The 11,311-nt window shown below is 68.4% G+C and overlaps 2 protein-coding genes across 2 annotated transcripts; one reads left to right on the top strand and one right to left on the bottom strand.

Annotated features, from left to right (window-relative positions):
* Positions 1-56: 56 nt before the first annotated feature.
* CHLNCDRAFT_57000 (hypothetical protein) lies at positions 57-8,287 on the bottom strand (the record flags this gene model as incomplete). Its single annotated transcript, XM_005849914.1, has 26 exons — positions 57-292; positions 454-531; positions 779-848; positions 1,156-1,274; positions 1,573-1,659; positions 1,860-1,934; positions 2,203-2,291; positions 2,469-2,521; positions 2,772-2,812; positions 2,983-3,047; positions 3,340-3,414; positions 3,613-3,682; positions 3,875-3,948; positions 4,143-4,220; positions 4,375-4,492; positions 4,697-4,826; positions 5,047-5,435; positions 5,578-5,818; positions 5,972-6,122; positions 6,294-6,636; positions 6,807-6,898; positions 7,084-7,208; positions 7,324-7,438; positions 7,582-7,651; positions 7,844-7,978; positions 8,105-8,287. The coding sequence occupies 26 exons, from the start codon at positions 8,285-8,287 to the stop codon at positions 254-256; spliced, it is 3,105 nt and encodes a 1,034-aa protein (XP_005849976.1). The 3' UTR covers positions 57-253.
* Positions 8,288-9,042: 755 nt separating this feature from the next.
* Positions 9,043-11,012, top strand: CHLNCDRAFT_141880 (hypothetical protein; the record flags this gene model as incomplete). Its single annotated transcript, XM_005850173.1, has 5 exons — positions 9,043-9,234; positions 9,502-9,623; positions 9,933-10,082; positions 10,200-10,323; positions 10,875-11,012. The coding sequence occupies 5 exons, from the start codon at positions 9,043-9,045 to the stop codon at positions 11,010-11,012; spliced, it is 726 nt and encodes a 241-aa protein (XP_005850235.1).
* Positions 11,013-11,311: the final 299 nt, after the last annotated feature.

The following is an 11,311-nucleotide window of genomic DNA, read 5'->3' as shown; positions in this document are numbered from 1 at the left end:
AGGCCACGTGCGTCGCATCGCTGGCCGGCTGCATAGCTAATTGTAGTGCTCAGTTATTGTTTCTCTCAAGTTTACAGCGCAGATTATGTGTTAGCGACCAGCCGACGGCCAGCGGGTGTGTGCCGCCAGCTGACATGTAAGAGGCTGCCGCTTGCAGCAGGCGCCGCTCAAGGCTTGCAGGCACAGCGAGCGTGCCTGCTCGACAGAGGTTTGGTCAACGTCCGGCTCCTGCCGCCGGCTTCCTACCAGCTTCCTACCACGAGTGCCGGCTGATGCCGTACTTCTCCCACACCTGGTGGCGCAGCAGGCGGCGGCAGTGGCGGCAGCCCACGGGTCAGCCGCGTGGCAGGCCTGCCCGCGCCCCATCTGCCGCCAGCTGCTCGCAGCAGCAGCCCTCGCAGAGCGCCTCGGCAAAGCAGATGCACGGCGGCGGCGGCGGGCGCCTTGCCCCACCTTGCCCCACTCGGGATACCAGCCCACTGCTCCGGGGCGCAGCGGCGGCGGCAGGTAGGTGGCGGGGTCGACTTCCACCTGCGGCATTGCAGGGCATATGGCAGTGCTCTGCCCCTGGTTTGCCGCCCTAAATCGGCATGGTACGGCAGGGCGCAAGGTGGGGAGGGCGGTGGGGCCTGCCGCCACAGCGCGCCGCCAGACAACCTGCTGCGCGCTGCGCACGGTGGCCGAGGCAGGCTGGTGTGGAGCGGTGCGCCCATCCTGCGGCGCCCGTCTCAGCCCAGCATCTGACATTCACCCCCTGGAATCCGGCGGGCGCGCGCACCTTTGGCGCCTGCAGCGTGGACTGCATGGGCACCACGCGAGCGTAGTGCCCCACCGACAGCTGCACCTTCCTGCGGGCACGCGGCAGGGCAGGGGGCATGGGAGAGCCTTGCTGGGACGAATCCCTGGGAATGGGAGGAATTCCTGGGAATGGGAGGAATTCCTGAGAATTCACGGGGCAGGAATTCCCGGGAATTCCCGCCTCGGGAAAACCCGGGAATTGCCGGGAAAGCTCGGGAATTGCCGGGAAAGCTCGGGAATTCCCGCCGGGAGGGAATGCACTCACGGGAACTCCCGGGAATTCACGGGAACTCCTGGAATGGAACCCTCCACGCACACCAAGCAGCCGCCCACCGCCGCCGCCGCCGCCGCCCGCACCTGTGGTACACGTACAGCATGGGCAGCTGCGTGGCTAGCATGAGCAGGCAGGGGCTCCAGGCCTTCTTGGAGGCCAGCACCAGGGAGGAGAAGAGGGTGAAGAGCACGCCGGTCCAGACCTGGAGGGGAGGCGGTACAGCAGATGCACGACTCTGAGGCCTGGGTAGGTACTGCCGTGCACCTCTGGCGCAGGCGCCGCACTGAGCTGGGCGAACGAGGGAGGGAATGGGGACGCAGGCACAGCCGGCACACGCGCGGCAGGCGCGAGGGGGAGGCAAGGCGGCGGGGTGGGGAGGGAACGGCGGCGGGCGTGGTGGTGGTGGTCGAGTGGCAGCGGCTGTGGCAGCCTGCACGGGCGCAGTACACATGCACACGAAGGCAGTACCAGTGGCGGTACACTCGGCAACACAGACGTACCACCAGGGTGAACAGGATCTCGAAGATGCGGCCCCCTGACTCGTAGCTTCGCTCGTAGAAGTGCAGGACACAGTAGCGCCAGGTCACCTGCGGTACAGGCGCGGCACAGGCGTTATTTCGCAGGGGCCGTCCGGCCAGGCGCCTGGCTGGCCAACGGCCGGGCTGCATGAGTGCTGCTCGTCCATCGGTGCAGCACCAGGCAGCTCGAGGCCACCGCTCCTGTACCCGACCCTGGCGCCGGCTGGCGCCGGCAGCCATGTCAGCGCAGAGCCGCGCCTGCGCCTCACCCAGGCCGTCAGGAAGTAGAAGGCGGCCATCGGGAGCAGCAGAGGCGCGATGACAGCGTAGGAGAGCGCCATGATCTGTAGGGGGCAGGATCTGGCAAGGACTGGTGAGGAGGGGCGGGGGAGAGGCATGGGGGGACCGGCGGCGGGCGTGCATCAGGGCAGGGGAGATGAGGGGATGCCAGGTGGGGCTTCAGCGCAGGCGCCGGCGCCTGGCAGCACCGCAGTCTGCAGCCGCATGGCGCAGGCGAGGCAGGCAAGGCAGCCGGCAAGGCAGGTCCGCGGCGCAGTGGGAGGCTACTGCTCTACCCCACACCTCCCCGCCCCAGCCCCAGCCGCAGCCCACCTGTATGAGCAGGAAGGCGCCGTAGTGGCGGCCGGAGCGCAGGGAGGGCGTGGACCGGATCATGCAGCGGTCGCGCTCGCAGTTGGGCCCTGCAGCGGCGGAGGGTGCAGCAACAGAGGGTGCTCCCCCTGGGGTTGGCTGGGACGCCACCCGACAGGCACGGCGGCGGCGGCGGCGGCGGCGGGCCACTGCGCAGTGCAGGCGGCAGGCAGAAGGGTGGAAGGGCAGGAGGGAAGACAGCAAGGGGCTGCGGGCAGGGCGCTCACGGAAGAGGCCGACGCCGCGGAACAGCACAAAGAGCACGGTGCCGTCGTGGGGCCTGCAGGCAGCAGCGTGTGGCAGCAGGAGGCGAGGCGGAGGGCGGGGACACGTCAGCACCGCCTGCGGCAGCGGCAGCGATGTACACACGCATTCATTGCCAACCCGCACAACCACACGCAGCCCAACGCGCACAGCGCTGCAGATCGATGGCCGGCGCATGCCCCGGCACGCCCCGCCTGCACGCCACTGCCGCACAGCAACACCGCGCGCCGAACGCAGCAGCGCAGCACATGCGCTTGCGTGCTCACCAGGCGAAGCGCCACACGTTGATCGCTAGGGCATGCACCACCTGCATGGGTGGGCCCAGGGATGCGTGATTGGTCAGCACTCAGATCCACAGCCCAGGCGGGCCGAGTATTTGCCGCATGGCCTGCCGGCCGTTGGCAGGCCATCCCATCTCTGCATATAATGCCGATGCCTTCCCCGATTGGAGCATGCTGCTGGGATGATTAATCGCACCAAATAGTCCATGAACCAGATGGACGCTGAGGGCAGCGCGGTGGCCAGCAGCTGCAGCCACTTGGCTGCAGGTGGGAGGGGAACGAGAGGGGGGGACGTTGCACCAGGTGAGGAGGGGAGGAGGGGTGCGGGGCGGTGGGATGCACCCAGCGGGCTGTGGAGCGTGCAGGGGGCAGGCAAGAGAGGCGGACTGGGTTGGCCTGCGCCAGCGCGAAGCGGGCGCGTGCGTGGGCGGCAGCGCCAGCTGCGGGCGGCGGTGCCCCAGGGGCAGCGCAGAGCGGTGGCAGCGCTCTCTCTCTCTCCCGCCTGCCCACCACCACACCCCAGCATGCGGCCCCGCCAGGCGCCCCCACCCACTTGGGTTGGTGACCAGGGAGCCGATCTGCTGGAACACGGCCCCGCCCAGGACGCTCATGAGGAAGGTGTTGCTGACTGGAGAAAGGAGGAAGTAGAGGAAGAAAGAACGTCAGTTGTGCACGCGAGCGGGGAGGGGGAGAGTTCTGGGGAGAGTGTGGCGGGGCCATCCGCTGGCCACGTGGCATGGCAGCACGGCGCGGCAGCCTGCAGGGCGGGGGCCGCCGCGGTGCCGCACGGCGAGCCTGCCGGGACCAGCGGGCAGGCTGTGCCCACCCGAGAAGCAGTAGAAGAGGGCGGTGATGCGGCGGTCCAGGTCGGACAGCGCCAGGTGGCGCTGTCCAGACTGCGGTACACGGCAGGGCAGGGAGCTGGGCTGCGCGTGTGCGGGAGGTGCCCCCAGACATGCAGCGCCACGCTGCCCGCCCAGCCTGCTGCATGCGGTGGTGCCAACGCGCGTTCCGACCAGCGCCAGTGCCGCGAGCCGGGGCAGAGAGCAGAGAGCAGGGGCTGGTGGGCCCCAGCATGCTGTGCACACCTGAGCCAAGAAGTAGAAGGCCAGGGGCAGGACGTATGTGTCCCAGCAGGTGGAAAGAATGGCAGGCAGGAGGCCTGCGGGCAGCAGGGGCGGTGCACCACGTGCGGTGAGCTGGCATGGGGTCGCTGCCGGCGATGGGCAGGTGCCGCAAGCAGCGCCCGGCGGCACTGCAGGCGCCATTGCACGCATCCCCCCGCCCCTAAACTCCCCCCCCCCTTGCCCCAGCTGCAACCAGCCGCCGATTCCAGCAAGGTGCCAGGCATCCCACCCTGCAGCAGCTCCTTCATGAGCTCCGCCCCGAAGCTGCGGGACTGGCAGTACCACGGCCAATACAGCTTGTTGGTCTCTGCAGTACCAAACAGGGCGGCCGCGAGGCACGTCACAAAAGGGCATTGCCGCCTTGCGGCGCACTGGCTGCCACCCTCAGCCCTGCAACAAGTGCGCCGCTCCGTCTGCGAGGCACAGCTGCCCAGCCGGCACGGCAGCGCAAGGTCGCTCACCAGGCGAGCCGCCACACACAGCGGTGTTAAGGTTGGACAGCGCCCCGGTCAGGGTGCCGATGGGGAACAGCATGACGACGGCCAGCAGCGGGATGACGGCCAGGCCACGCCACACGCGCTGCGCGGGGGGTGCCAAGCAGGCGGGCAAGCAGGCGTGCGATGTCGGCGCGGCAGGCAGCCGCTGCTATATGCAGATGGGCTCCGCTGCGAGCCGCCGTGCACGGCCGCGTGATTCGCTGCTGCGCGGCGACAGGTCGAATGGGCATGTTAGATGCAGGCAGCCGGCTGCTGGGCAGCTACCGGGAAGGTGGTCCCGACCGACCTGCAGCCAGGGCGTCCACAGCGCGGGCCAGTTGATGTTGTCGGGCCCGGGCGCCAGCTGCACCGAGAAGTTTCCAGAGGGAAGGACAGAGGACTCCAGGCGTGCCGCCATCATTGCCGCGGCCTGCGTCCTGCAGGGCCCACCCGCGGCGGCAGCACCGAGGGTTGACGCCGTGAAGCAGAGCGGAGGCACGGCGGGGTGCTTGGCGGCGGCGGCAGGCGCAGCAGCCAACGCCGCGGGATGGCGCAGCCGGCCAAGCGCAGACCACCTACGCTGAGCAGCAGCAGCAGCAACAGCAGCAAGCAGCAGCAGCAGCAGCAGGCCAGCCCTGCATCGCCCTCAGAGCCCACCTGAAGAGCGCAATGAAGGCAGTCCCTAACGGCCTGGCCAGCGCGTGCTGCCGGGCCGCCACAATCTGCTGTTCCAGCTCCTCCACCCGCCCCTGCCACTTGGCCAGCCCCGCCTCTGCGCGCGCCAGCCTGGCAGCCGCCCTGGCCGCTTTCCTGCCACCACCGCTGCCGCTGCCGCCACCACCTGCCTTGCCGCTGCCGCCGCCGTCCTGCGCCGGCCCCGCAGATGGCGCCGCCTCGGCCGCGCTCAGCGAAGCGCGTGCCGCAGCCACCGCGGTCAGAGCTCGATCGCGGCAGGTGGCGGCGTCCTCATGCTTGGCCAACAGCCGGTCCACAGCCAGGTGGTCATGCACCCGCACTAGACGGCTGAATGACTGAGGGAAGAACTCCTGCAGGGGCAAAGAGCCTCGCGTGCAGGGGGCGCTGAAGGTGCCACGCATGTGGCAGCAGCACGTGGCACCTCTTGCAGGCTGTTGCACCTCAGCAGCGGTTCTACCCGCAGGCTCCCAACCCCTCGGCCCTCCAACACACCTTCAGGGAGCGAGCCAGGTGGCCGGCGATGGCATCAGCCTCCGGGCCTGCCTGCTGAGGGTTGCCCGGTGCCAGGCTGGCGCTGCTGCCCCCACGGCTGCCGCCCTTGCTCATGCCCTGGCTGCCGGCGCCGCCGCCGCCGTCGGCCTCAGCCTGCTGGCTGCCGCCGCCGTCCACTCGGATGCTGGGCGGCGCCAGGCGTGGCGACGGGCCGCGCGAGCGCAGCAAGCTGTGCAGCTCTCTGCGGCACGCGCCCAGCACGACCACAGCATGAGCACAGCATGAACACGACAGGGCAGGGGAGGTAGGCACGGCACGCACGCCAGCTCTGAGCACCCCGCCATGCGTGCCCAGCCGTGGCATGCCGGCGCAGCTGCCTGCAGGCCGCTCTCACCGCGACGGCGGCGGCCCGATCACCGTCCACAGCACGGCATACTGGGATGCCTGAGCCCAGACGGTGCGCCCCGCAGGCGTGACGCCCCGCACGCGCCCCCGCAGCACGCAGCAGGACTTGCCGCTGATGACGCCGCTGGTCCCCAGCTCCGCTGTGGCATGGGCGTGTGGGTGGGGAGGTGGGGTGGGGGGCACAGCATCCGCACGTCACGGCCGCCTGCGCCGATGCCTCTGGGCGCAAGGTAGTGTCTTCCAACAACGAAGTTGGGTGGTGCAGGGGGCAGGCGTAGCCCCTATGTGGTGTGCACAGGCAGCTGCCTCACCTGACACCTCTGCCGGCACCTGCTCGGGTGGCAGCCACCAGGGCAGCACCACCGGCATCCCGTCGCTGTCGGGCCTGGCCAGCTTGCTGCCATCCACGCTGGCGCCGGCGCTGCCGGCACCTGTGTTGCACCCTGCAGCCTCCTCGTCCTCCGCCTCCTCCCCACCATCATCGCCGTCGCTGCTGGAGCCACCGAAGGCAGCTGTTTGTGCCGGCTCCAGGTTCATGTCGCCCGCCGCGGCCTGCGGGCTGCCGTCGGCCGCCGCGCTGCGAGCCGCCGCCAGCTCCGCGGCATCGTGCACTGCCATCACCTCCCTGACGTGCTTGGCGTCCTGGTGATGCATCTGCAGGGCAGCGAGCGAGCAAGGCCAGCCGCACGGCCACGGGGCAGCCACAGGCAGCAGCTTGGGGGCCTCCCTGCTTTAAACAGGACCAGCTCCTGGCCGTTTCTGGCGGTATGCACAAGTGAGTGCAGTCTGCCTGATGCAGGGGCTGGCGACGGGCGGCGCCTCACATGGAGCGGGCTGATCAGCGTCAGCAGCAGGCTGGCAGCCTGCTTCCAGCCCCGCCGCTCCATCCCGACAATGGCCATGCTGGGCGGCCCGTCTGCAGAGTGGCAGCCAAAGCCCATCGATCAGAGTCAGCACACAAGGCACAGCAGGCATGCCGCCTGCGGAGGCTGGCAGGAATGGCCGTGTCGCCGCCATGCCCAGTAGCCACCACCAACATCCCAAGCCTGCCTGCCGCTGCCCAGCACGGCGAGAGCCTGTGTCCCAGGCCAGCCAGCGCACCTGCCGCCGCCCCGCGCATGCCTAAGCGCTGGTGCAGAAGGCGGAGCAGCGCGTACGACTTGTAGTGCATGAGCAGCACATAGCCGGTGTACCCGAGAACGACGTAGCTCAGCGCAAAGGGAGCCCTGAGTGCGCAACCAACAGGCGGCACCGTCGGTCTGTGGTGCGCACACACGCATGCACGCATATGCACGCACACGCACGCACTGCAGGTGGTCGTCCGACAAGTATCCCACGCACCACAGCTTGGGAGAGCCCTCCTCCACGTTGCTGAGGGTGTACCGCATCAACTCAGCGGTGTTGGCATACTCAGCGCTGTCCTCAACAGCGGTACCGGTCCTGGTCAGCGGTACCACTGCGGGCAAGCAGCAGCAGCAGCAGGTGGGCGGGCCAGGGGGTGGAAGGAAGGGGTTGGTTGGCCCGCCGTGGGAAGCCCCAGGGACGGGGCAGGGGCAGCAGCAGAAGCGGATGCGACAGCAGCAGGAGTGGCAGACTCACACACGGCGCAGCAGAGGGCAGAGATGGGCACGAACACTTGGAGGCCCAGCGCCAGGAAGCGGCACAGCATCTGCGGGCGGGCGGGGCCGGCAGGCAAACACGTCGGGACAGGCATGCTCCCGGCCAGGGCAACCATGGAGCTCCCAGCCTGCTGCCCCACCGCCACCCCACCCCCAGGGGCACACACACACACGTTGTCTCTCTCTCTCTCTCTCTCTCTCCATCTCTATCTCTGCCCTTTTCAAGCCCCTCCCAGCCTCACCAGGGCATCCAGGCCAGCGGTCTGCAGCAGCTCGGCATCGGTCAGCAGGAAGACGGGTGCCAAAAAGCCCAAGCAGCGGTGCAGCAGTCCGCGCACGCGCATCGGCGGCGGGCGGGCGTGCAGGTCGGTGATTTGCTGCAGGCAGGGGCAGAGGGCGGGGCTGGTGGCAGGGCACAGGGTGGATGCAGGGCGAGGCGGAGGCCGCAGCTGCTGCTTGATGCTGTGTGCTTCCACCCGCCCCGCCCACCACAATGGGCTCACCGTACGCTTCTGGTAGATGTGGCGCAGCGGTCCTCGCACAAAGGCCCAGAGGGCGAGGAAGAACGCGCCGCCGACGGCAGAGGCCACGGCGGCCGCGGCCAGCTGGCGGCTGGTCAGCGTCTCAGCGGTGAGCGACGGCGGCGGCGGCGGCGGCAGCGGTGGCGGGGGTGCGGCCGCAGCCATCGCGGGGCGCTCGACGGCTGCTGGCTGGTGTTTTTATAAGGTCATAAGGCGCCTAGTGCGAGACCCTGCAGCGACAGCGCGGCGGCTCTACTTGAACCAACCCCTTTCAAGCCTCGGTCGCATTTGAAATGGAAGCCTTCTCTCTCCTGGGTGGATGGAAGCCTCCTCTCTCCTGGGCAAGCCCTCTGAGAGGGTTTGGTGTGTGCTGCCGACACCGCCAAGCTGGCACTCTGGGCGCTGCCGTCACTCAATGCGCTGTACGTAGACCCGAGGCCATGCAGCTGAGCCAGGATCGTACCTTCCATCTTTGTCATTGGCGTATCTATTGGGCAGTTTTATTGTGGACTTGTGCACTCCATCCAACAGCCATCAGCCGCCACCAGGCGGCCGCCATTACGTGGATGTGGCCGCCGGACGTGGGGCGCGGCACTGAACCCCAAAAGAACAAGACCGCTGGCCATTCCACTCACATATCTCTGCAGCCTTTCACAATCCTGCTGCCAGCCAGCGCAAAGACGACCTTCTGCCAGCCTCTGCGTCCGGCATCGCACCCTCCTCCCCTGTGCTGAATTTGTTCCCAACGCCTGGAAGCTCGACTCAGGTGCCGGGGAAGCCGCCCCCTGATACCCCGCCCTGTGAGGGTCGGCGCCCACCCGCCTCCCGGTTTCGCAGTCCCGAGACCCCAAACCATTCCGCAACTCGTGCCACAGAGTCTCACCCCAACCCCTGCGTCGCAGACGGACACGGCCCGGGCCATGTCCCTGCCTCGCCACCGCCGCCTGGCGCCGCCGCCGCACACCGCCCTGCTGCTGTTGCTGGGCCTGGGCGCTTGCGCCGTGCAGCCGGGCCTCTGCTTCACAACCGACTACCTCCCCTTCCGCGCACCAGACGGCTGTACAGAGCTGCCGCTTAAATACGACATGGCGACGATGAAGCTGGACTACCAGGTGAGGTGCCGCAGTGTGTGCCCTCGGCATGTGCACGCGTGACCTGCTGCGCTGCAACCCTGCCGGCAGCGACGTGGAGGGGCGTGCAATAATGGCGACCTGAAGCGGCAGCGGCCAAATGGGTGTGCCACTGGCAGAGTGGCAGAGCCCTTCTATGCGCGAGTGGCAGAGCCGCTGCGCCACTCGCATCGCTCGCAGTGGCCGCCTGCCGAAGCTGCCCCTTCCACAAGCTCCCACACACGTACACACTCCCTGCATCTCCTGCAGATCTCCAGAGCCAAGCTCGATTGCCCTAAAATTGGGGCGGAATACACCAGCTGGGCCTGGAACCGCACCGTGACCAAGCAGTACACAAATGGTACCATCTATTTCCTCCAGTACTGCACCATGTGCCAGCCCCGTCTTGACCAATGCGTGCTGAAATGGTGCGCGAGCCAGCGAGCTCGCTGGCTTGCTGCGCCGCTCAGTGGCAGGCAGGGGCCCAGCTTGGGCAGCACACCACCACCTCCACACAAATTTTACACATGCGCATGCACGGGAGCGCCTTTCCGCGCGAGGGGCTGTCAGCATGCGCTTCCTCATGCACTGAGCACTCCCCCTGTGTGCCTGGTCACCTAGGTTTGGCTATGACGGCATGGCATATGCTCAGGGATGCGGAGGCTCCTCGTCATGCAATGGCGCTGCCCCACGGGCTGGAGCCCTGTGGCCAAGCCCGGCCTCTACCCGCAGCCATACGTTGATTCCGACTCGCCCTACGTCTGGTATGGAGATGAGTGTTGCGTGGGCAGCGGCAAGGTGCTGTGCAAGCTGTGCGGACGCAAGGAGTGCAACGGGTGCCAATACTCCTGGTGAGTGGGTGCGGCATGGAGGTGGTCGTGTTGTGTGCCGCCTCGCCTAACTTGCACGTTCCACCAGCAGCCGAGCGCTGCGCCTGCCTGCTTCCCATGCGCTCCCCCGCGCGGCAGGAGGGGCACCGCGCCCAGCTGCTACGACACTTGCGACAAGGGAGAGACGGTGGTGGCGACAGACGATTTCGGCGACGGCCACAAATGCAGCATTGACGGCTATGGCTATAAATTCCTGTGCGAGGTGGGCCTGTGTGTCCCTCCATTCCCAGGGGCCCTTCCTGCCACGCGGTGTGCATGCCCCCCCTGCGGCCGTTGCTCAGGCCCGCGCCCGCCTTGGCTCAATTGCAGAAGTGTGCATCGACTATTTATGATGTGAACCATTGCAGCGAGCCCACTGGCTGGCAGGGGACTGCCTGGATGTGCGAAGGTGGGTGGATGCATGGCGCCGCATGTTGAAGCCCGCAACCTGCAGCGTCTACCAGCCAGTGGGCAGTGTTGATCACCAAGAGAGAAACACAGAAGAGCCGGCATCCCGCCGGGCGGAGGGTTCATTCATTCATTCAGCACACAGACCGGCCGCCTCTTGCTCGAGGGCGGCCCACTTTGGCCTGGGCAGCCCGGGCCGCCCTCCCCCCCGGGCGCATGTTCGGTGTTGGAGGGGTGCGCCCAGCGATAGGGGGCCCCTGAAGGCATGCGCCGAGGCCGGGAAGCGTGGTTCGGCGCTGCTGCACGCTTGGCGACTTGAACAGAACCGCGTGCCGCCGAGCTGCGGCCGCAGTTTCCGGCCCACAGTCTACGGCCGCAGCCACGGGACTCGGCGGCACGGCGTTTGGGCCCAAGCTTGCTGCCGCCGCCGCCGTGCCCGGGGGGCAGCGCGGCGGCGGCGGCGGCACGCTGCGACGCCCCCGAGCCACCGAGCTGCGGCCGTAGCTTCCTGCCAGAAGCCCACGGCCACAGCCACGGGACTCGGCGGCACGGCGTTTCGGTCCACGGCTTGCTGCCGCCGCCGTCGCAGGGGTGCTGCCTGCGGCGGCGGCGGCACGGCGTTTGGGTCCACGGCTTGCTGCCGCTGCCGCCGCCGCAGGGGTGCTGCCTGCGGCGGCGGCGGTAGCGCACGTGGCAACCCCCCGCGCTTCCTTGCCTCCCATCCACCGGACCCCGTCCTGCGCTTCACTTTGTTTCGGGAGGGGCTGCTCACTGCTCATTGCTCATTGCTCATCGCACACTGC

Source organism: Chlorella variabilis (genome assembly GCF_000147415.1).
Source record: "Chlorella variabilis unplaced genomic scaffold CHLNCscaffold_4, whole genome shotgun sequence".
NCBI classification, from domain to species: domain Eukaryota; kingdom Viridiplantae; phylum Chlorophyta; class Trebouxiophyceae; order Chlorellales; family Chlorellaceae; genus Chlorella; species Chlorella variabilis.
Note: the sequence above shows the minus strand (reverse complement) of the source record. Positions and strands in the feature narration are given on the sequence as shown.